Genomic DNA, 25860 nt, shown 5'->3' with positions numbered 1-25860 from the left:
AAAAATTAACCAGGCAGATAAAACTGAGAATTTCAACATATACAGTTTTGAACACACAGCTAACAAAAGCAGTCTAAAGTATGCTCGTTTTTTGTTAGTTCCCAGGGGCCCTTTGAAATTAAAACACAGACCTAATACGAAACTCCTTATTAACACATTCAGTCTGGGATCAGGCTACCTGACAGACATCTTGTCATCTAAAATGGTACAACTGTGGAGTCCCTCCCTATAAATGATCACCTGGGGGCATATTTGTGGTTTGGGGTATTGCTTACACTTCTGGTTCTTAATTCCCTTCCCCACCCTTCTTCCCTGTAGTAGAAAAGGGCAAGAGTCCAGTAGCACCTTCAAGACTAACAAAAATATTTTCTGGTACCCTACCAGAAAATATTTTTGTTAGTCTTTAAGGTGCTACTGGACTCTTGCCCTTTTCTACTACTGCAGACAGACTAACACGGCTACCCACTGTGAATTATCTTCTTCCCTGTGTTTGTCTTCCGTGGTGGTAGTTAGTATTCTATACTATAAACTTTTTAAAAATTATTCTGCTGCTTTGTTGTTTGAATTGCCTTGTTTATTGTTACTGTGAGCTGTCAGGCGGTATACACAATTTTAGAACAAAGAAAGCCATCAAATCCAAACATAATTAAAATGTCAATTACAGTTCCTCTTGACAAATCCAAGTTTAGCAATAGCCATTAAAAACCAGCCCAAACAGAATGGAATGAATGAGTCCCCCTTCTACATTTAGTCATATTATTACAGAAATCATGACCTTTTTCCTAACTGTGAATAAAAATCATTTTTCGGTGTGAGTATGTGACATGTACACCATCGTTATAAAGTGACCAGAGGAGGATCTACTGTGAAACTAATGAAGCTTAAGCTTCAGGGCCCTAATCCCGGAGGGGCCCCCTGAAGCAACTTTTTTTAGTGAATTTCTCAACAAAATCGATGGAGTTTTTTAGTGATCGAATCATAAGCCAATTGGTTGAAGTATTTAATATTGACTTTAGAATATGCTCTAATACCCATTTTACATGGCCTGAACATGTCCCTGTAATTGGTCAAATTTTAAAAATTTCTTGGGGACTTGCAGCGCTCAAACCCTCAGCTGTAAGGGCTCACTGAGCTCGCCAGAATCTATTCACAGCCTACATTTTGGCAGCTGGATCCTCAATAGTTCTGTAGTTTATTTTGTCATTGTATGGCCCGTTTTCAAGGACTCCAACCCCACCCACTCCCGTTCTCCACCAATTCAGCCTCAAGGTCCTTGCAAGGGCAGCAAGGCCCTTTGGACCTTGTTGGACGATGCCCTATTGTTCCTGGTTGTGAAGGGGGCCCCATAACAGTTCAAGCTTCAGGGCCCCAAAAACGTAGGACCGCCACTGAAAGTGACACAAACGTTTTTTGTCAATACATTTGGAATCATGGAATCATAGAGTTAGAAGGGACCACCAGGGTCATCTAGTCCAACCCCCTGCATAATGCAGGAAATTCATAATTACCTCCCCCCCACACCCACTCCATGCACAGAAGATGGCCAATATGCCCTCCCTCTCATCATCTGCTTAAGGTCACAGAATCAGCATTGCTGACAGATGGCCATCTAACCTCTTCTTAAAAACCTCCAGGGAAGGAAAGCTTACCACCTCCTGAGGAAGCCTGTTCCACTGAGGAACTGCTCTGTTAGAAAATTCTTCTTAATGTCTAGACAGAAACTCTTTTGATTTAATTTCAACCCATTGGTTCTGGTCCAACCTTCTGAGGCAACAGAAAACAACTCGGCACCATCCTCTACATCAGAGCTTTTAAAACTTTTTACAGTCGTAACCCCTTTTTGCCTGAGAAATTTTTATGGGACCTCGGGTATATAGGTATATAAAATAGGTATACAAACCAAACATTTACTGATAATAAATAATAAAGAAAGCCCCCAGAGTGGGATGATAGCCCCCTGGACTAGCAGAAGTGATCTAGGACAGGAATGACAGCCCCCAGAGTGGAATGATGGCCCCTGGGACTAGCAGAGGCGTTCTGGGACTGGAATGACAGCCCCCAAGGTGGAATGACAGCCCCAGGGACTAGCACAAATGTTCTGGGACTGGAATGACAGCCCCCCAGAGTGGAATGACAGCCCCTGGGACCAGCAGAAGTGGGGATTGGATTGACATCCCCAGGGGTGGAATGACGGCCCCTGGGACGAGTAGTCCCAGAATACTTCTGCTAATCCCAGGGGCTGTCATTCCATTGGTTTTACCTTGAAGAACTGGATAACTACACATGGAGAATCCCAAGAACATCATGGCCTTTAGAAGGTGGCAGAGGCATACAGTACCTAGGCTTCTTGCAGATGCAGTAAGTGTAATGTAGCTCTCCTCTTTATGGTAGCTTCTGTCTCAGACATGGCTTTAGGAGAAAAACAGACTGGGTGTGCACCAGTTTTTTCTTGGGGTCCTTTTCAGGAGACCTGGAGGACTGGCTTTCTAACAAGAGCAGAAGTTGTAATGAAATTCTGCACAGGGAATATCAATGGCAGTAGGGAACTACTTATATCAAGTATTTGAATGACCATATTTCCTCCTAGGCTATCCCAGCAGCCAAGCGAGGGTTTCTTTTGTTTGGGTTTCCTTGCCTTGTATGCTCAGCTACCAAAATATATAAATTACTATTCAGGTGTGGCATGTTTCTTTCTAAGCTACTCCCTTATTTCCCCCTTTTCCCAATGCAGGCACAGTGCCCTCAGGTACAAATCACATTCCAACACAAGTAACACTAAAGTCATAATCAAAATGAATATTGCATTTGCAAATTAAGATTGACTAAATAAAATTTATGTCAAGATCATTAATGAACTGTATATCAACCTTGACCAACTGGTCCAAATTGTAAAAAAGAAAAAAGCACTTGAAAGACTAGATGAATATAAATGAAGTTACCATGCCATAAAACACGTTGAAATTGTCTAACTCAGAAGACAGAATTTGGCAAGACCATTCATGTTGATGAGGGAACTAGCTTGTTCTCTGTTGCTCCAGAGACTAGGACACAGAGTAATGGATTTAAACTAATAGAAAAGAGATTCCACCTAAACATTAGGAAGAACTTTCTGACGGTGAGGGCTGTTCGATGGTGGAATGCACTGCCTCGGAGGGTGGTGGAGTCCCCGTCTTTGGAGGTCTTTAAGCAGAGGCTGGATGGCCATCTGTCGGGAGTGCTTTGATTGTGGGATCCTGCATGGTGGGGGGGAGGGTTGAGGTTACTGGGGATGTGGGGGGGGGGAGGCAGTTGTTAATTTCCTGCATTGGGCAGGGGGTTGGACTAGATGACCCTGGTGGTCCCTTCCAACTCTATGTTTCTATGTATTTAAAACATTTTAATGCTGCCTTTCTACCTAACCAGGGTCCCCAAGGCGGCACACATAAAACATAAGAATAAAAACCATTAAAACTATAAAATAATTAAATAAAGAACCAGGGAGGAGGGCCAATAACTATTATTGGGGCTATGTTAAAAACAGAAAAGTCTTCACCCACTGGTGGAAGACACCAATAGACACAGACAGACAAATCTTCTGGGGAGTTCCAACGTTTTGATGCCACGACTGATAAAGCCCTTTCTGAGGTCTATCTTGCCTAGTACTATCATAGTTACTTAGATGATCTCTATATATCACTACTATGATGATAAATATGAACAAAGAGAGGAGGAGAAAGTTGGGCGCTTCTGATGGCCTTCTAATAATTAATTCAAATGAAATGAGATAATCAAGCAAGTGCTGCATATTTTTTTACTAAGGTATGTTTTATCTATGCTGCCACTATAGGGTAGTGATCACATCTCCACTGCTATTTACGGTAATATTTTTTATGCAATCCACAATGACCTCACACAGCAATGTAAATGTCCTACACCATTTTATAACTCATAAATTAGGCAACAGTCATTACAGAAAATAAAAGACCACCAAAACTTTATGCACTTCATCATGCTACTTTCCAGATCCAATAATTACATTATGGGTCAGAATTCTAGATTGCACCTTTGTTCCTTTGTACAAGCTGTATGAATGCAACAGATTCTGAGCCACAGTAGTGTAATGGAGACCTTGTCCAACTTGGACTGGGGAGATCTGGGCTCAAATCCCAGTTCTTATACAGAGGTCATGATTTTCAGCCAATCAGAGTGCTGTTAAGGGAGTTTGTATGGGCTATCCCATTTTATTCTTGAGATTTCAAGATGGATGGAGTACAATTGTGATAAATAAACATGGAATCACTGAAGTTGGGTTTGATGACAAGGGCAGAAGCTCATTTATTGTGTTAGGTCTTCAAAGTACATACTTCATTAATGTTCTGAATAGGTAAAAAATAAATCTGAAAGGGCTGATATCTAAATTCTATAAAATACTGGAAATGGAAAATACAACAAAATGTGTTGGAATCCAGCACAACATTTTTGTGGGCAAAAGGAGTTTTGCTGTAGTGTGAGACATTTGTGGGTCCCCATTTCCATGACAGCCTGATATGCTCTCTGCAGTGTTGCTCCAAGTGTATGGGAACACCCAGGAAGATGATTTCTGGAGGCATTTCAACCATTTTCTATCTTGTGAATAATTTATCTTGTAAATCCTTATCTATCTTATGTATCTTGTCAGTAAATAATAGACATAAATCATCTATCTTGTGAATTGTGTAGCACATTATGTATTTTCTATGCTAACTGAATTATTCTAAACTCTTTAGTTTTTATTATTTTAAAAACTGGATAAAAAGATGTAAGTCAGCCCCCTGATAATATGAGGCACCCTTACAACAAGAAACAGGATGAAAACACATGAAGAGATACACCTGCAAAAAGCTTTATGCACAGATCCTGAACACAAGTACACGGATGCATTTTTATTAAACTCAGTTCCAAGTATACATGCATAGAATCAAGGCATTGAACTCACAGAACTAGAAAGGTTCAGAAGATTGTGTGTGTGTGTTAAGTGCCGTCAAGCCGCTTCCTCACGGCAACCCTATGAATCAATGTCCTCCAAAATGTCCTATCTTTGACAGCCTTGCTCAGGTCTTGCAGGGCTGTGGCTTCCTTTATTGAGTCAATCCATCTCTTGTTGGGTCTTCCTCTTTTCCTGCTACCCTCAAATTTTCCTAGCATGACTGTCTTTTCTAGTGACTCTTGTCTTCTCATAAAGTGACCAAAATATGATAGCCTCAGTTTAGTCATTTTAGCTTCTAGGGTCAGTTCAGGCTTGATTTGATCTATAACCCACTGATTTGTTTTTTTGGCAATCCACGGTATCCATAACACTCTCCTCCAACACCACATTTCAAAGGAGTCTACTTTCTTCCTGTCAGCTTTCTTCATTGTCCAGCTTTCACACCCATAGTCAGAAGATTACTCAAGCCCAAACCCAAATCCCAGTAGGGCCGGATGTTCTACAGATCAGCTTTCAGCTAGTTTATCTAGACCATATTTTTGACATACAGGTATAAAACAAGATGTGTCAAACTAAGGCACAGAAAAGTTAATTCCAGTTGATTTTCTTGGACCCTATCTTTCTTGGTAAACTCCAAGAAGCCCCTTTCAGGCTAATTACAGGTGCTAGCCTGAAAGTGCCATTTGACTTACAGGGAAATTTCTGGGTGGGCCAGTGCCAGGAGCAAGCAGAACCAAGCCCTCACAATTCTGCCAGTGCTTCAGAGGCCACTTGGCACAGACTCTTCAGCAGCAATAAAAATCAGTGCCAACCCATCAACTGCCACCTCCCACAGCTACCAGTTTGCAGGAGGGCAGCAACTGGTGAGCTAATGCCCACTGCTGGTGCAGCCGAGAGGCCCCTTCAGTGCTGGCTTGTAGTGCTGCAAGAGGCTGTTCAGCTTCGCTTGATCCAGGGACATTTTCATTTTTCCAGTCCACTCCTGAGAACTAGCCCCATACATTTTAATATGCTTTTATTCCCATTATGAAATCAACACTAGATGTATTATACAACTTAATCATCACTGTCTCACCTGGAGACTCAAGAAATGCACGTACCAGGGGAAAGCCTGTTGTCTCTACTGCAAGGGGACACTGCGGTACTTTAGAAATATTCTGCAGCCTTGTATATATCACAAAGTCAGCTGTACACATAAGCTGTACACATAAGTATTAAAAATATCCATTTGCTGAAGTAATGGTTATAGTTGGATAATGTGCAAAATATAGTCACGTAGTTTGCAAAAAACAGGGCAGCAAGACATCAATTGAGCATTGTTACATTGCAAAAGGTTCCTATTCATGTACTCCATTTGAATTGTAAGTAGAACTAGTGAACTAAATGATAATTGAAAAATGTAATTAGCCATTTTACAGTCACTCCACTTTTAATTAGAAGTCAGTTTGGAATGGCTTCAAATTTCAACTAAATCTGTAACTACTAATGTATTGACCCTTGATGTCAGTGAGGTTAACCCTCATTTCTGCATAATTCAGCAGAATAAAGCAAGCCAATTGCTAGGGTACAATCCATGAGTAAAATACGTTATAAAAGTGACCCTGCTGTTCCTTAAAAGACCAGCATAATGGTGGTAGTATAGTAGTTAGAGACAGGGAAATGAAAGCAAGTGATGAGATAGAAATCCACAGAGTGGACTGTGATCAAGGCATGTCATTAACACAGAGGTCTACATTTATTGTACTTTTTCAAGCAGAAGGAACATCTGAAAGAAAACATGTTTTACAGTTAACCTCTAAAATGAACTGCAAAACTGAGACCGACTGAGGAGCTAAGAGAGGCATGGCATGTTTCTGAACAATCAGGGGATCTACTGTTAAATTTGGCGGAGAAACCATCTGACTACTGCTAGTGTCAGAATGACTGCTCTAAAATTAATTTTATTGACCTCATTTATAATCCACCCTTCTTGCAGAAACCAAAAGGCTTATACCACAAGTCCACTCTGATCTGCACTCTTCTCCCAATTTGAATAGACAGAATGAAAACCAGACTACACAGGCTGAAGATACATTTCACTCAGTTTGAGGTACTCATTCTCAAAATACGTACAACATAAATCATAGCTACCAATAATTGTGCAAGTGTCTCCCGCAGTCATTCTCCTAACACAAGCAAATAGATTAGAACCACAAACTGTAGTACAATATTAAGCCTACAGGGAGAATTTAAAGAAATACTAAAACCCCATTAAGAAGCCTGTGGTCTTTCACCCTCAGACCTGCACAGCATGAATTCTGGTACTCAGTTCTTCACAGTAGGACATTTCACCATTTCTAAAGTAAGAGCAATTTGGAGGAACAGAAAAAATTCCAAGCAGAGCAACTGGCTGCAATTTCTTGCAAAAATAAAAGATTAATTTGAGATACTCCAACTCACAGCCGTCTTTGCAAGAGCCATGACACTAGCAAAAGAAATACAATCTCGTGTAACATCAAACATTCCAATAGATTGCTTTGATGAAAAATAATATTATAATAATAATATTTATTTATATCCTGCCATCCCCCAGTAGAGCCGGGTGCAGGGTGGCTAACATCAATATACATAGGCTAACATATAAAACAATGATAAATAATATAATATACATACAACTTTAAAACCATTAAATTTTAAATAACACTGAATATAACAGTACATCTACATGGTGCCATGTTAGTTCCTACAAGAAGTGATGTAATTTTGGTGGCTGTCAGTCATGGTTTTTTCATTTTACAGCCACCCCATGATGTCATGCTTTAGGGGGAAGGAGATAGGAAAAAAGACAGGAAAGGAAAGAGGGGAGAAGAGTGGAAGTGAGGGCCCAGTACTGTTGCTTCCTCCAGGAACTCCTGCAGCTGTTCTGCTGCTCCTCTCTCAACTACCTTACCCAGAAATGACAAACTCGAGATTGGGCGGTAGTTGGCTGGATCGAGTGGATCCAGTGATGGTTTTTTAAAGAGCGGTTTCACCACTGCCTTCTTTAATGTTCCCAGGAAGACCCCTGAAGTCAGGGACAGGTTCATGATGTCTCCCAGGGAAGCTCGTTCCCCCCCTCCCCCCGTACTGGCTTTGACCAGCCAGGACAGGCATGGATCAAGGAGACATGTGGTTGGCTTCGCAGCTGACAGGATCCTGTCTACTCTGGACCGGGAGAGGTGCCTGAAATTATCTAACATTGGACCCGAAGACGATCAAGGGGCCTCTAGTTCACTTACTGTATCCAAATTGGAGGAAAAATCGCGGCGGAGTGACAAGAAAAAAAAAGCTCGCAAATGCCTCACAGCTGATATCCAATTTACTATTATTTTGGGAACCCTCTGATAGGGACATAAGTGACCGAATTACCCTAAACAATTGTGCTGGTCAAGAGCTCACAGACACAATGGAGGCTGCATAATAATCCCTTTTAGCTGCCTTCACTGCCATCTCATAGGATTTCATAAACACCATATAAGATGTTCTTGCCACCTTGTCGCGAGTACTCCGCCAAGCACGCTCTACTCGTCTAAACTCCTGTTTCTTCTCCCTTAGCCCCAAGGAATACCATGGTGCTAATTTGAAGTGGGGGCGAAAAGGACATTGGGGAGCGATCCTGTCAATGGCTTCCGAAAGATGGCTATGCCAGTCATTTGTCAACTCATCCAAAGAACCGTGCGCGTGGGGGGGGGGGTATTGGCTCCGCATAGTTAACCAAAATATCTAAACATTGTTTTTACACAATTCTGCTTTTGTTTTTCATTTACTTACATTTCTGAAAACAAATGTAGGTGACTTTTAGTTGGATCAAAAATGTTTAACAATGTAGTCAAAAGAAAATAAAAATTTCATGTAACTCAAACTGGCACGCTTCTTTACCAGTAAGTTTAATCATCTCATGTTGTTTCTTTTGTTCTGTGGCACCAACATGAAACAACTGTGAAAACTTTGTTACAAATGCAAGAGCGGTGAGTGGTACATGTGCAGAAATGTTTGATCCCTTTTATCTTTCTAGTGCCTATCTACTAAACTTTTATTCCACCTATATTCCCATTCTCACAAAGGCCACACTAAGCACTGCCCACATTTCAACCACACAACTGGTGTTTTTTTTTCATATTTCCACATTATGTCATCCTGTATTTGTACACAAACCATTAACAGCCCGTACTTTACACACACACCCGGAAAAAACAACAACAAAAAAAACACCCCTGTGTTATTTTAAACCAGTAAAAAAAAACAGTATTTCTGAGGCAGGACACTATCAGCATGAACCAGTTTCCTGTGTCTAAAGGAGAAACAACAGAACTGCAGGACTTCAGTGAAGAGCTAGTAAATTAATCTTTTCATTTACAATTACTCAAGGGGCAATGATTAGCATAACATAAGAATCGCTAGATTGAGTCCTGTAGCACCTTAGAGACCAACAAGATTTTTTGGGAATAAGCTCTGAAGAGTCACGCCTCCCTTCTTCAGATACTGATTCTTGAAAGTTCATACCCTGAAAATCTTGTTGGGGTCTAAGGTGCTACTGGACTCAAATCTAGCTGTTCTACTGCAGACCAACATGGCTACCTTCTGAAACTATAACAGAGGAGAATTGCCTGTCTTTTAAAGACAGAGGCTCTGCAAATGTAAGGTTTTGTTTTAAATGCTCTCATTATGTTATTCCTATCCAGCTTTACTCATGCTTGGTTTTCCTGACCACAGAAGAAAATCACCCACAGCTCAGCCTGCCTTTTAGGGAGGGGGTAGGAGACCACTGGACTTTTTTTAAAAAAGGTACTGCATTATTTCTATGAAGTGCTGCATTATCCATGCTCCTCAAAATTTGAGGGGGAAAAAACAAAAAACAGGATGGGGGGGATAATCCTGAGAATAATTTGGGGGGGGGTGTCAATCCATATTAGGTGTGAAAGGGAAACTGCTGCTAAAAAAGGAGTCTCTGCTGTCTGGAATTTTGGTTGCAAGGCCAATTTCACACAGAATCGCATCAGCAACCAGACAACCATGAAAAATCACTCAGGCTTGGAAGCAGCCAAAGTTACACTTTAGTGTTCTACGTTTCTCCCCCCCCCCCCCATGACATATGTAGGCACGCCACTGTTGCTAAAAACTACAGTGAAGTTTTTTTATTCATCCCCAAAATAGATTCTTTTAGTTAACTGAAAAGTCCAGATACATTTAAAAACAATATTTTCAGGTGGGTAGCTGTGTGTAATAGTAGTAGTGGTTAAAATTTGAGTCCAGTAGCACATTAAAGACCAGCAACATTTTCCAGGGTGTAAGCTTTCATGAAGCCCTGACCTGGATGGCCCAGGCTAGCCTGATCTCGTCAGATCTCAGAAGCTAAGCAGGGTCAGCCCTGGTTAGTATTTGGATGGGGGACCACCAAGGAATACCAGGGTTGCTGTGCAGAGGAAGGCACTGGCAAACCACCTCTGCAAGTCTCTTGCCATGAAAACCCCAAAAAGGGGTCGCCATAAGTAGGCTGCAACTTGACAGCACTTTACACACTCACAAGCTTTCATGAGTCAAAGCATATATGATGAGCTTTGACTCATGAAAGCTTATGTCCTGGAAAATTTTGTTGGTCTTTAAGTACTTCCGGATTTGAATTTGTTTTTTTAAGTAACGCCGTAATTGTCAAGAAGCAACTGGCATCCAGTAAACAGCATGAGTGCAGCTCAATTAACTTTTTTGGGAAAATTTACATTACTATCGACACATGGGCTAAGTTTTTACTATGTCAGGGTAAACATCAATTACTGGATCCATTTCTAGGGCCATGTATAGTCTACACTCTGAACTTAATGGCATGAAATGTCAGACAGCCATCTGCATTAATAATTGCAAAGGTGAAGCAGCATCGGTTTACTACGGATCATGCATATTGATATTTCATATTCCTTAAATTTACATTTCTTTTATACAAACATACAGCAAAAGGAATGATAATTCGTATTTTGAAGATAGTCTTTGGTGACATCTGCTTAGACGCTGAGAAAGGAAGAACAGTTACCAGTCAGCAAATACATGATGGATGCACTTTGTTAACAGATGCCCTATGTAGTGACTTGACACACTGCAGGAGAACACCACAGCTTTGGCTGTTTCACTGCATTCATTATTACCTGAAACCACCCACAGCAGTCGCTGAGACCATCTCTTAGCCCCACCTTCATGGTTAACAGGGATCATGTGAGGCAGAAGAAAAGTACTGATCAGAAAGCGAACAAAGTTTATCACATCTCCTGGTGGTGCAGATTTGGAGACAATCTGAGTAACGAAGTGGTTTTTTTCAATATTCATCTGGCATAATGTACATGTTGGCCTGCTTGATATTAAAAGGCAAGTGGAAACTGTCACCTCTCTTCTTTGCAACTGAGACGTCAGATTCAAGTTCAATTCTCTCTATAGAAGATTAGGAAGTTTCCCAGCACATTCTGAAGTTTTCAGGGCATTATTTTACTGGACCATGGGTTTGACTGTTGAGGAAATTCTCATCTGGTCAACGTGGAAAGGCAACAAGCTAGACAAATTATGACAATACACATAAGGAACAGTACAACCTCTTGAAGAGAAATATGTAGAATGCAGGAATCCTCAGATATCCGAGCCAAGCTCTGCACATTGCTTGTCTGATATGTGATTTGCTAATGATTCTATGATGTCAAGAAGGAGAGGCTGACTGAGGAATCGAAGATTTGGCAACTTGGAGACCTTCAAAGAAAAGTGGGGGAAATCTGGTTATCACTCCAACTCATGTCTGAAAGACACAGAATAAATCTATTTACAGATAATAAGGCATTATTTTAATGGTATAAGCTACTGTGTGTGTGTGTGTGTGTGTGAAGTGCCATCAAGTCGCAGCCGACTTATGGCGACCCCTTTTGGGGGTTTTCATGGCAACAGAGTAACAGAGGTGGTTTGCCAGTGCCTTCCTCTGCACAGCAACCCTGGCATTCCTTGGTGGTCTCCCATCCAAATCCTAACCAGGGGCGACCCTGCTTAGCTTCTGAGATCTGACGAGATCAGGCTAGCCTGGGCCATCCAGGTCAGGGCATAAGCTACTGAGCAAAGTTTTAAAGAAAAAAAGTTAGAGCAAATGCTTATTTGCATAGTCCATTAAAATAAAACTCTCCAAACTAGTGCTTTCAGACTAGCCAAAACTAGAATGATGATGAATTATCTAACTGGAGGCTGCAAGTATAGTCATGCCTAAAATACATGTAAAAGCACTTGAACAAGCTTTGTAATGCATTCCTCCTTCAGCTTCACTGCACTCCATTTGTACAAAGAAGCTATTTTGCTTAGTTTTGCTAGAACCAACCCAAGCACTTTGTTTTAAAATGGTACACTTTAACTCACTCACAAAAAAATGGTACATGTAACATTACTAAGCATTATGGGAAATCTTAAATTCTGGGATAGTTTTCCAAGAAGCACAAAGTTTTCACTTGGGATCAACAAAGGCCCTCTTTAAAACAGTAAATGCATTCAGGTTTAAATGAACAACAATTTAAAAATTCCTTGATTTTGATAGTTAATTTGATAAGTTTAATTGTATTTTGTAACACTGTAAAAATGTAGATGACTCAAAGACAATGGTCAGGATTTGAAGAGTTAAGATGTTGATATGCTGCTGTACAATGGCAGATCACATGCCTGGCATGAAGAGGGTCCTAGGTTCAATCCCTGGCATCTTCAGTTGAAGTATCAGTAACTAGTGCTGAGAAATACTTTTCTCTGCTGGACACCCAGGAGAGTTGCTGCTCGTTGGAAAAGACAATACTGAGCTGGCTGGTCTGACTCAGAATATGGCAGCATTGTATGATAGATCTGGTATTTTTTTAAAACGACTCAGTGGGTGACTCAACAACTATGCAAAAACACTGATTCTGTCAGCCTAAGTAGCAGTCTCCACTTTAGTTGGGGGAATTAGCTGGAGGCAGAGAGTGAGAGGGGGTAACTGGGATCAATAATATATGTATACCACGTCCTTTGGTGAAAACTCTCATATGAGCAGGCAGTTGTACAATTAAAATTAGTGTTATTAAAGAATAAGAATAGTAGAGCAATGCAAGAGCTGAGTAAGAGAAAAGGGTGGAAGTTGAATAGGGTTTCAGGGATGGGTGATAGTTACCGGTCTTGAAGGGATGTCGAGGGAAAGCAGCACTGAAGAGGAAAATGATCAGCGTTACCAGAAGCAAAGGAAAGAGCCGACATGCAAATGGGGTGTGTGTGTGTGCGCAGATCCAGAACACACACACATACTATGGATGGCCAAAGGACCAATGTTGATGCCACAAAATGGGTCCTGAGGCGGTATGAGGTAAGTTGGCAGGAAAGCCAGAGACAAAGAATTGATTGCTTTTTCAGAGTTCCAACAATAAAGTACAAGAGGCTTGATGAGTCATCAGGACACAAGAGAATGCCTGGACTATTCTCTTGAATACTGATTGAATACTGATTGATTGGTGGGATAGGATGAGTAATGGTCTGCTCAGAGCGCAGATTAGGGTGATACAATGGGGATGAGCTAGCCCTATTGGCCAACCAGGCACACCTTAGGGCCAGGGGAAAAGTTCAGCGGCCAACTGCCTCCTTGCCCAGGCAAATCAAATCAAATGACCTTTATTGGCATATTCTCAGAAATATAGCCTTCCTCCCCAGGCTTTGACACACAAGATGGATCCCAAAACTCTCTGAGAGGCATCCATTTTGTGGGGAGCAGTATCTTGCTCTTATGCCAGTGTTTGGCGCCCGTGCCTTCATGGCACCCCTTAGTGGGAGCAGGCAACTGAAATTAGGTACATGTCAACAAATCAAACACTAGTTCACTCAGACATTCCCTACTATGGTAAGGCAGGCTGTCCAGTCTACTTTTTTACTTTTCAAACACCATGTGTGTGTATTTATTTATGTTATATATATTGTCGAAGGCTTTCACGGTCAGAATTCATTGGTTCTTGTAGGTTATCCAGGCTGTGTGACCGTGGTCTTGGTATTTTCTTTCCTGACGTTTTGCCAGCAGCTGTGGCAGGCATCTTCAGAGGAGTAACACGGAAGGACAGTGTCTCTCAGTGTCAAGTGTGTAGGAAGAGTAATATATAGTCAGAAGGGGGTTGGGTTTGAGCTGAGTCATTGTCCTGCAAAGCATTAAAGGTAATGTGCTAATCATTGTCTTGTAAGTATCAAGATAATGTGCTAATGAGGGTGTGGTATGTTAACAGATCACTTCAGGATACAACGTTCAACATTAACATACCACACCCTCATTAGCACATTATCTTGACACTTACAGGACAATGATTAGCACATTACCTTTAATGCTTTGCAGGACAATGACTCAGCTCAAACCCAACCCCCTTCTGACTATATATTACTCTTCCTACACACTTGACACTGAGAGACACTGTCCTTCCGTGTTACTCCTCTGAAGATGCCTGCCACAGCTGCTGGCAAAACGTCAGGAAAGAAAATACCAAGACCACGGTCACACAGCCTGGATAACCTACAAGAACCTATGTTATATATAATTCGCCTTTCTCACAGGGATTTAAGGCGGATTATACATAGTGAGCCAGAACAATCACAAAATGGGACATTCAGTAACCAATGCATTAGGATTTTAGAAGTCTGGAACAACAGAAAGAACTGAAGCATAGCATAGTATTCACATGACACATTAAGTGGTACAGACATTACATAAATAGGATCCTATTTACAATAAGCTAAACACTGCAGTATAGACCACTGTCAATTGTTTATCCAAGCAACTTTGTAAAACCACTTGGTGCAGTGCAACCCTATTATTTGTGCAGAAAAGCCCTCTTGAATAGTTTAGTTTTGCATAGTCTGTGGAAGGTCAGGAGAGTGGGAAATTTCCTTGGGCAGGCCATTCCACAAGGCAGGAGCCACAACAGAGAAAGCGCATGTACAGGCAGTTGTTGATTTTGCCCATCTGCAGGTAGGCACCTAGACTTGAGCAAAGTTGTCATGGTAGAGCATAGGGAGAGAGGGGGTACCGTAAATAATAGAGGCCAAGGCCATGAAGGGCTTTGTATGTGATAGCCATATGTTAAGCTAATCATTTGTTGGAATGATTTTTTTAAAGTGCAAAACTGCTTTGCGGACAAAGGAGAGTTTTCTTGGTGACACATATGTGCCGGCCAATCCAATCAGAACCAAGGTATGGTGGATTGAATGCGGAAGGGGCACTTCTAAATTATTCTTTTTGTTTTAAAAGTTTTACATCTTTGTTTACCTAACTAGTTTTGCAAAATGAGCTTGTGAAGGTATAATTAAATTTTTCCATTTTTTCAAGGACCGCATGACTCTTCTCCATGCAATGGAATATGGGGAGAACTGCTGTTTGAGGAGGCTTTAGACTTGTTTTTCTTGGACTTATACTGTTCTTTGGATCTTAGGCAATATTAGTATTACCAAATTTACCATCTGAACAGAAAGATATGTTTTATTTATATCCTACTATAGGAGAAATGTTATATGGTACATTACTAATAAATATACAGACACATCACCTTATCATGGTACATATAACATTAATATTTAAAAGAAAACCTCCGAATAGGTAATAGTCACTGAAGAAACTGAAAGGCAACAGAAATACTAAAAAAAGTGTCATCAACGCTATTAGTATTAAAGGCAGGTTATAAAGCATAGCATACAGTCCAAAGGGTGGAACAAGAATGAAATGGAGGGCTACCTTAAGCTGTTTTCAGCCATGGCAGTGAAAGGGGACAGCAGATGCCCAGAACCCCAGAAAACATCCAACCAACCTTGGTGAATTGGTGAACAATGATATACAGGCAATGTCTCTTCATATCCAGAGCCTGGGTCTTGTCAGCTGCCTCTAAAATCTGAAACACAACAAGATGTGTACGTTTTAACTGGTTAAAAACTTAACATCCATAGGAACAGGCTTTGAAGACTAGTGTGCTGAATTGGAAGCATGGATTATGCACCACTCTGCATTTGTTTTAATTTTATGTTCCTTGTTAGAAAATATTTGGGGAAACTCCTAATCTTTTAGGATGTTTAATAGCTCTAGACCAATGCAGAGGAAAGACCTGACTCTTCGACAGGTCTCTTCATGCAGTGTTCATTTTAGGTATATACCTCCATAAAAGTTTTACGTGCATCACTGGCAAACCTGAATTTATCCTGTAAGATGTGTGAAACATCCCTCCAAGGTTGGCTATGCTTTCTCTGCTTGTATGGACCATCTATACAACAATTTACATGTGTGGTCATCATGTTACAAATACATCATGTTATATAATACATTACACAGTTTACTACTTAGAAGTTAATTTCTTGTAAGGGAATCAGTATAGGAAACTACAGTGATGGGAGCTAGCCCATGCTATATATTTAGAGGTAGTTTTGTGAGAGTGCCATAGTTCTGAGAACATGAGAGAACCTCAGCAATGATGGTTCAAGGAGATAATGGAGCCAAGAAAGTTAAAGACTTGTGTCAGAAGAAACAAAGTGCTACCCTACATTTATTAAAATCAAACCAAGGGCATAGCTGGCACAAGGTATCATGATGCTGCCTGGCTTGGGCGGCTTTGAAAGATGATGAGACAAATTCTTGGGATTTTCAACCATGATTAGTCATAATACTTAGATGGAATACGAACGTTCAGATGTGGGGTAGACTTCTGAAAACCAGTCAACCCAGTGACAACAATGCAGAGATTGCAGTGGAAGGTGGCCCTTTATACCCTGCTGGTGGACCAGTACTGGAAACAGGGTGGTCTGATCCATCAGGGTTTTCTTTATATTCTTCAAGTATGATTAAAGGAATCAAGTAGTCCCTTTGGGCGTATGAAAGGTTCCATGCATGTGCAGAAGGATGAATAACCCCCTCCACCCAACCCTCATACTTCCATCCATCTTCTTTTGAAAAAGTAGTACATGGATGTGCCCTTAAAGTTGGGAACTCCAGTTGGTACAGAACGCTGCAGCCCGGTTACTACTGGGTAGTACGTGGAGCATGTAGGTCACACTCATTCTGCATTTACTCCATTGTTTACTGATCAGTTATCATGTTCAATTCAGGGTACTGGTTACCAACAAGAAAGCCCTTTGCTACCTTGGACCCATATACCTGCAGGACCGCCTCTCCTCCTATGCTCTGTGGTGACAGCTTCGCTCATCTGACTAAAGCCTTCTGAAGGTGTCACACTGGAGATGGATAAGATTGGCAACTGCCCATGCGCACACATTCTCTGTGGTGGCTCACACGTTGTGGAATGGCCTGCCTGGGGAGGCCAGGAAGGGTCCCACACTTCTATCATTCCACAGAATGTGCAGAACAGATACGTTCAGCAAGGCATTTTCATAAAGAGATTAGAATTTAGCAGAATGGAACAGTTCAGGAGGGTACTTTTATAAGGGGAACAGATTGGTAGCCTACTGCAATGGTTACTGTAGGTATCATCTTGCTTTTACTGCATAGTGTTCTACCTTTATAATTCACTTTATGCGTTGTTTATGCCTTAGTTTGTTGTTTGCATTATTTTAATATTCTGTAATCTCTAATAGAAGAGGATGGAGGCTTGGTATCAAATACCAATTGGCTGGAAGAAGAGTCCAATAGTTTGTCTGACTTCTTGGAATCCCAAGAACTATCAACTCCATCCTCTGATTGATCAAAGAAGCAGGAACTGTCCTAACAACGTGGAAGAGCCAGTTCTGGGCTGTGCTACTTAGCCGACAGCAGCCCTTTAGAAGCTGGCAAAGGAGGCACAGACAGTGCTGAAGTGGATGAAGATGGGATCAGTATTGAAGGAAGCACTGTACTTGCTTCCACAGATTACAGTTTTGAACAGGCTGAGAAACAATAGCAGATGGAACTGACATATGGGTCCAACCATCAGCAGCATACTGCAGTGGTAGAGGTGATCTAACAGATGCACAGATGCAAAAAGGATTTCCAAAAGGCTTTTGACAAAGTCCCCCACCAAAGACTCCAAAGCAAACTTTATAGTCATGGGATAAGAGGACGTCCTCCTATGAATTGAGAACTGGCTGAAAAATAGGAAGCAGAGAGGAGGAATCAATGGTCAGTTCTCACAATGGAGGGATGTGAGCAGTAGCGTCCCTCAGGGATCTGTGTTGGGACCGGTGCTTTTCAACCTGTTCATCAATGACCCAAAGTTGGGGATGAACAGCGAGGTGGCCACGTTTGTAGATGACACTAAATTATTTAGGGTGGTTAAAACAAAATTGGACTGTGAAGAGCTCCAAAAGGATCTCTTCAAACTGGAGGAATGGGCAACAAAATGGCAAATGAGATTCAATGTGAACAAGTGTAAAGTGATGTATATTGGGGCAAAAATCCCAACTTCACATATACACTGATGGGATCTCCCGCCGGCAGCGACAGACCAAGAAAGGGATCTTGGGGTGGTAGTGGATAGCTCGATGAAGATGTCAACCCAGTGTGCAGCTGCTGTGAAAAAGGCAAATTCCATACTGGCCATAATTAGACAAAGAATAGAGAATAAAACTGCTGCTATCATACTGCCCTTGTACAAATCTATGGTGAGACTACACTTGGAATATTGTGTACAGTTCTGGTCAAAACACCTAAAAAGGGATATTGCAGAGCTTGAGAAGGTGCCAAAAAGGGCAACCAAAATCATCAGGGGACTAGAGCAACTGCCCTATGAGGAGTGGTTAACACGCTTAGGGCTGTTTAGCTTGGAAAGAAGGCACTTAAGGGGAGACATGATAGAGGTCTATAAAAGTATGCATGATGTGGAGAGAGTGGATCTTCACTCAATACATAGTTAAATTGTGGAACTCCTTGCCCCAAGAGGTGGTGATGGCTAACAATTTGGAAGGCTTTAAGAGGGGAGTGGGCATGTTCATGGAGGAGAGGGCTATTCATGGCTACTAGTCATGAGGCATACCTGGTCTCTCCAGGATCAGAGGAGCATGCCTATTATATTAGGTGCTTTGGAACACAGGCAGGATAATGCTGCTGCAGTTGTCTTGTTTGTGGGCTTCCTAGAGGCACCTGGTTGGCCACTGTGTGAACAGACTGCTGGACTTGATGGAACTTGGTCTGATCCAGCATGGTTTTTCTTATGTTCTGCACATGTGCACCTGGGCACATTTTTTTAACAACAACAACAACACATGAGTTGATGAAGGAGCTGTCCTGGAAGACCTAACAGGCACAGCTACTCACAGGATGGATGTGATCAAGAAGAGGACTCTAGAAACTGATTCTATACGGTTTTATACACTTGTCCTTCTGAAAAGGGTAAAATCAACGGAACATCTTGTGATTCTCCTTGAGTTTCTTCCTCTTCCATGAAAGTTGGGATTGGGCTCAATACTTCTGTTTCAGTGGCCTGGTCAAGTCTGAACCTGAAGTGGCAAAAATGGTCAAGGTGGATGGTTCCAGTGTCAGAAACTGGATTAGGAGTGCCGACAATGAGCGGGCAAGTTTGGTTGAAAATATTGCCAGTGCCTCTGTCATAGCATTGCCTGTTGGTGAAATTCCAGCAATGGATGCAAATCTCATCCCTGAGTTCTTTGCCATGCCAGAGGATACACCAATCATGGCTGTTTGTGAAGGATAATTTTCTACAATACTGGCAACATCTTTTGAAGGTGGGCCTCTACACCAAAGGTGCATGACTCAACAAAAGTAAAATTCCCACTTCACGGGGCGGGGGAGTGGGGGAGAGAGATGCTACTACTGCAGTAGACAAAAGAGAACCAACTATGAAACTGCAACTCCCCCCTGTGCATGTGTGCTGGCACATGGGTTTGGACTGGAAGATTTCACACCTAAAAGAGTAACTCTAGAATGTTCTGAATCAAGACTTTGAGCAGGCATGGAACCCAATGGTATGAAGGCAGAGCCACCACAAAGAAGAAAAATAAAATTCTAAATTCACAAGATCACTCCTTTCCTTTGTCTTTTGTGGTACAGGGGAAGTGTCAACATTTTTGAAAGCACCCTCATGATTTTGGAGATTTCCCTAATATATCATCTCATGTGATATATATTTGTTCTTAATTTGAAGATTCTGCTACATCTTTAGAAGTAACAGTATCTCAACCCCCCCCCCCAAAAAAAACAGGTATGAGTATTTTGTAGCATATTGTCAAAGGCTTTCACGGTCAGAGTTCATTGGTTCTCGTAGGTTATCCGGGCTGTGTAACCGTGGTCTTGGTATTTTCTTTCCTGACGTTTCGCCAGCGGCTGTGGCCGGCATCTTCAGAGAACCAATTTTGTAGCATACTTTTACATTTACAGCAAAGTATGTTTCCTTAGATACAAATGATTTCACAGGGGCTTAAGACACAATTTTTAATAGGAAGGAGTGCACTGACTTCCTCCAGCCATAATGTTTTGTAAGGGAACGTGAACTAATCTTTATAAACCTTCTAGACAAAAATTTATGGGCTTTTAAATTGACTATTTCCCATAGCAAAAAAATCATTTAGGGGACTAATTATAATTAGTTCTAAACTGATTCGGTGGTAACAATTACCTGGAGCACATTTTCCACAGTAACATTCATTTCCAGGTTCTGCTTACAATACGCTTGCAGACGATTATTGTAGAATCCATAATAATAAGGGGCAGCAAAGAGGTAGCTAAGAAAAGCCAGTTAAAGAGAATTCATGTTTCAAGTTGTGAGGAACAAAGGTACCATAAACATAAATGGAATGGCAATAAGGATGAACAGAGATTTGACCTCTGTCTGCTTTCTCTCTAATGTATTCTCATTATAATTGCAGCTGGCTGCCTCCTTGAAAGTTTTCTTTGGATTTGGGCCATACACACCGCTGCTGCTTCAACCGTGCTTTATATGCAGCAGCTGTTGCCTAATTTTCTGTGAACTCAAAAATTCTGGAAAAAGACATTGTAAGCAAAACAAACAAACACAATGTCCTTGAAGATGATCCGTTCTCTGGGTAAGTTAGCAACATGTCGATTCCTAAGCAGTACAGGGTCGGATCCTATGCTCCAACAGTGGAAGGCACTGAAGAAGCTGGCCCAGCAGCCATCTGTGAGCAATGCTGATGGTTGAGGGACCCAGGTGGACAAAATACAAGTGACTGCAATAAGAGGGAAACTGCTGGACTGCTACAGGAAGGCTTCTTGTGCTGGTGGAAATGAGCCAACCCTCCGTTTGTCTGTCTGAACAGCTTTGGCCCAGGACAGAAAACCAGAACCAGACAAATACGCAGGCAAAATACCTTGGGAAAGAAAAGCTCCTCCGAGTATTTTCTTAAGGGGAAAACTAATACAGCAAGCAACACATGAATCTCCAGTCTTGGCTTGTATAAACTGAGATTAGAGGGAAAATGCATGTGAGCTTTTTGAATTCACAAAACATGGTCTCTCAATACTTTGTTATTTCTCCTTGAATAAGTAGAGATACCCCTTTCCCACAAACTCTTTTACGCTCACCAAGCCCTTAGACTGGATGAATAATAGACTAATTGCCAAAAAATGATTGACTCACCTAAGTAGCATGTGATTTTGTACCCTTATACCTGAGAAAAGTGAACTGGAAATGCTACCAGTGTATTTTTACACAGACTAGATAAAGGATACAGGGAATCTTCAGGAGGCATGTTCACTTCACCATAATAAATATATCGTACCATCGACTCAAATGCTTGTTTGCTTGGAACCATTTCTCCTATAGAAATATTAACTTGCCCATCTTCTGGCATAAAGGAGCGGAACATGGCTTCAAAGTAACTGGGAAAATACAAATGTGGAGATACAAGAGGAAACATGGTAAGTAGTAATGATCAATTGGATTTTCTACATGAGTCCAGCTCTCACATAACTGCATTGCACATTTGTTATCTAACAAGCAGAGAAGACAGAGAAGCATGGTACAGCTACCAGGGCATTTCTAAGGGCATTTTTAAAAACTCATAAAATTAATTAGCCAGGATTCAAATTTCTCAACCGCCATGTTTTAATAAATATTTTGGAGCAAAGTGTCCTTTTTGCAGTATTCTGCTAACTTTCCTGACTCTGAACTTGCCTTTAATGCCCAGGTTGGAGCATGGGAAATATGGCAAGCAAACGACATTACAGGCATGTGACAGAAAAGAGGTAAAACAAGACCTCACCAATGGGGTGCACCATCCAGCAAATCCATGTGTAGCACTGGAGGACTGAGCGATGGGGGTAGGGGTGGGGCAATTGGGCCAGGGAGGAAGCAGAGAAGGCAAAGGAGAACTTTTGAAAGCGGGGAAGTCTGAATCTACCTGAGCTTAAAAAAAAATCCTTCCTACTGCTGAGTGACCCAGGTACCATTCGGCTACTAGTGTGTGTGCTAAGAGAGGCAGGTGTGCCACACTTCTTCTCTAAGCATATGACGTAGCAAGCATGCCCTTCAAGAAAGAGGCAAAATATTGCACCTCTATAGGGGCCAGCTGGCAGAGCTCCTCAAACATCCTGAGGGTCACAACCCTGGAACTGAAATTCACTGATTTAGCATATTGCATCTTGTACAATAAACTGTTAACGTTAGTGTCATTGCAGTAATTCTTGTTTGTTTAAATAGCCATTGTTATTTAATAATTATGTATGCTTGCACGCAACCAGCTTTTGTACTGGTGAAAATCAGTGACGGGCCTCCTTTGACCCCCCCCCCCCCAAAGGCTACGCTGGGGATCCATGGGACGTGCATGGACCAAAGCCACGTGAGACGGAGGCTGTAATAGGAAAAAGAATTTGGCAAGAGCAAGCACCAAAGCTGGCTGGACTCAACACATCAAATTTAAACTAAATCAGTAAAAGTAGTCTAACCCATTATTATATATAGATACCTTTCGGCAGGACTGATGGACATTATTTCCTGCTGTCCCCTCCCCCATTCTCTCCCTGGCAAGATCAGGAGAAGACAACGACGACAAGCTAGTTTTTATATGCCAACTTTCTCTACCACTTAAGGGAGACTTGAACCGGCTTACAATCACCTTCCCTTCCCCTCCCCACAACAGACATCCTGTGAGGTAGGTGGGGCTGAGAGAGTGTGACTAGCCCAAGGTCACCCAGCTGGTTTCGTGTGCAGGAGTGGGGAAACAAATCCAGTTCACCAGATTAGCTTCCACTGCTCATGTGGAGGAATGGGGAATCAAACCCAGTTCTCCAAATCAGACTCCACCGTTCCAAACCACTGCTCTTAACCACTACACCACACTGGCTCTCTGGGTTCCTACAATTTTTCTCTAGCCCTTCACTATGTATAGAAATGACGACTGACACTGGAAGATCCTGTGCTTATGTCGAAATAGGCTCCTCCTTGACCCTGAATACTGAAACTGCTTCCAGCTGTGTTTTCAATTGCTCGAAGTCAAGGGATAGCCTGCATTCAAACCACAGCAGACTCCCTCAGTTTGGATGTTCACTTCCACATGCAATCAGAGGTCACTGGTGTGTGTGGGGGAATGCAGAGATGAACAACATGAAACGTTTCCTCTTACCACTCAGAGTGATGAAGGGAAAAAGTGCTCCAACACCCCCTAATACCATGCTGTATCAGTGAATGACTAATCTGAGTAGGCATACCTGGAGCGAGCTGCAAGAATAGCTTTATGAGCAGGCCTTGGCTGACCATCTAAGAGCAATATGATATCGCAGAACTCAAGTCCAGCACCTTCTAGATAAGCTTTCATATCCTGTATCAGTGATGTCCCTGAATAAGAGTATTTAGATAAATAAGTAACACAGAGATATGGATTACTTTATAGTTAACATGAGGCTGAAACACTGAGGTAGTTCATGTCTAGGGGCGGTTTAATAGGCAACACGCTAAATTACATCTCCTAGGGTAAGATTCCTTTAATCCTAAACACATGATCAGTAATGTAAAAGAAAACACACAAATCTGAAAAGATTATTTACAAAGAATAGGGGGTCCTATAGAAGCTCTTCTTTTCCTGTTTTACATTGCTTGCACAAAAGACATAAAATCTGAAGGCCCCTTTTCAAAGGGTCCTTCTCTTGAGTTCAAGACTCTGGCAGTTTGCAAATTATAATGTTTAGAGTTGGTACCTCCAAATCCTCTCCCATCTGTGAAGGGATCTGAAGTGTTTCCGTTAGGGACACCTAAGGAACAAGGTTGTGTGATCTGTACGTCCTTCTTTCAGAAATTAAAGTGTTTAATTTCTCTTCTAGAGCTGGCATGGGGAACAAAGGAAGGCTGAGAAGCCTCTATCTGATGCCTTATGTTTTGCTTTCCTTCCACTTGTGAGGTCAGGCATTATGCATGTTACCATGATCCTTTTAATCCACACTGATTTAAAAAAAAAAAAACTGGAAGCCTGTCAATAATGATGGTGGGTGGCCACTGCACAACTTTTCAACTAGGGGACATTTAGGGGGTTAGGAACCTGCCGTTTGTCCCCAGTGCCTCCTCCTAACAAGGCTTTGCAGGTCCCAAATGGCAGATGCTGCTAGTACAGAGGAAGATACTGCTAAACACCAGAGCTTCATTCGGGTCACTCAGGGGAGGGAATATCCAAATGTGAATTGTCCCCACTATCCTGATAGCCCTCATCAACCTCTGGGATTTCAGAAGCACCACCATCAGCCTCCCAGAATGAGCAGGTTTTTCTTTCTGCACCGTTCTGTCCCTGGCCAGGGCAGCCTCTCACTCCAACTTCAGCCTCGGTTCCCTAACTTGTGGGTTAATGGGTGTGGATGGTTACATCCCTCCATGACTCTCCCAAATGCTGAGCCTCCCTTGCCCAGAGAAGGTGCCTCTTCCTGCTCCTCGGTTAGCCAGTTTTTGTGGCACCTGCCTCTTGCAGCCTTTTGCTGATAGTCCTTTCTATAGCTGGACTGGGCATTTCAGGCCTCTCATGTCCTCTCTAAACGCTTGTGCAAGTTGCATGTCCAGCTTCATAAGAATGTACTGGCATCCTAAATAAGGTCCTCCTCTTGCCCTGCCTAATTCAGGCAAAGGAAGGTAGATCTAAACAAAGTAATTTCCTTGAAAAGAGCTTAAAAAAACCCTGTTCTTGCAGCATACAAAGAAATTGGAGTGGGGTACTCTTCCTGCCAGAAGGGACAAACCCTCCAAGTTTGATTGATGTAGCCCTGCCCGTACAACAAGTGGCAGGAAACAAAAACACCCACACTACCTTCCACCAGCAGTGGGGAAAAGGGCACTCTACTGGCATTAAGCAATGAAAGACTACCTAAGATTACTGTATTTGTTAAGCATATAGCAATAGGTGTTTCAACTCACATAATTTGCTTAACAGTTACACCATCATCCAATCTAACTACTAAGACCTGCCAAAAGCCTGAGTCTTCGTCCCTCCATGGCCTGCTTACAAAAATTAACTCATTCCTCCTCAAATCATTAGTAAGAGCTAACCAGCTATCATAGCTCCCTTTTGGTCTCCTTAAAGATGACTACGGCAACATAGTACGATCTGGGATACATTTCTGTCATTTCAAAAGTCGACTTTAAAAATGTCATTCTACATCTGAGGCTCTTAAAATAGTTAAAGAGGCAACAAACCATGCAGAACTCATCAAAGAAACATGTACAGATACTCCTTTCAAGACTGGGATCCTCATCTACGCAAGTGCAAGAGTTTCAAGGAACTTTGATTAAGGAGAAATGATACATTACCAATATCAAGAGGCTGATCGGAATGTGTTCGAAGAGGAGGCTGCTGCTTTCGTCGTACTATCTCTACTATCAAAGATGAGGAAAGATGCTCAAATTCTTTCATCATTATTACCTGATTAAAATGGGATTCTTTCACCACAAAATTCAGGCAGTGTTCCTAAAGGAAACAAACCATTTCTTTTATCTGAAGACATACTGCTACTTTTAAAGAAAGATTTT

At 41.8% G+C, this 25860-nt stretch overlaps 1 protein-coding gene across 2 annotated transcripts in view; it reads right to left on the bottom strand.

Moving 5' to 3' along the window:
• Nucleotides 1-11516: 11516 nt before the first annotated feature.
• The window catches only part of LZTR1 (leucine zipper like post translational regulator 1), a 36238-nt gene continuing 21894 nt past the window's right edge, over nucleotides 11517-25860 (bottom strand). The window contains exons 15-20 of one of the 2 annotated variants that reach the window (XM_056867493.1): nucleotides 25642-25798; nucleotides 23565-23691; nucleotides 21588-21737; nucleotides 20515-20620; nucleotides 15772-15852; nucleotides 11517-11689 (exon numbers count right to left, since the gene is read on the bottom strand). In XM_056867493.1, the coding sequence (XP_056723471.1) occupies nucleotides 11573-11689; nucleotides 15772-15852; nucleotides 20515-20620; nucleotides 21588-21737; nucleotides 23565-23691; nucleotides 25642-25798 (738 nt within the window). In that variant the 3' untranslated portion in view covers nucleotides 11517-11572. Of the gene's footprint in view, nucleotides 11690-15698; nucleotides 15853-20514; nucleotides 20621-21587; nucleotides 21738-23564; nucleotides 23692-25641; nucleotides 25799-25860 lie in introns of both variants that reach the window. The other variant, XM_056867494.1, reaches the window with a different exon arrangement.

The sequence above is a fragment of the Euleptes europaea genome, chromosome 2 (assembly GCF_029931775.1).
Source record: "Euleptes europaea isolate rEulEur1 chromosome 2, rEulEur1.hap1, whole genome shotgun sequence".
Taxonomy (NCBI): Eukaryota; Metazoa; Chordata; class Lepidosauria; order Squamata; family Sphaerodactylidae; genus Euleptes; species Euleptes europaea.
Note: the sequence above shows the minus strand (reverse complement) of the source record. Positions and strands in the feature narration are given on the sequence as shown.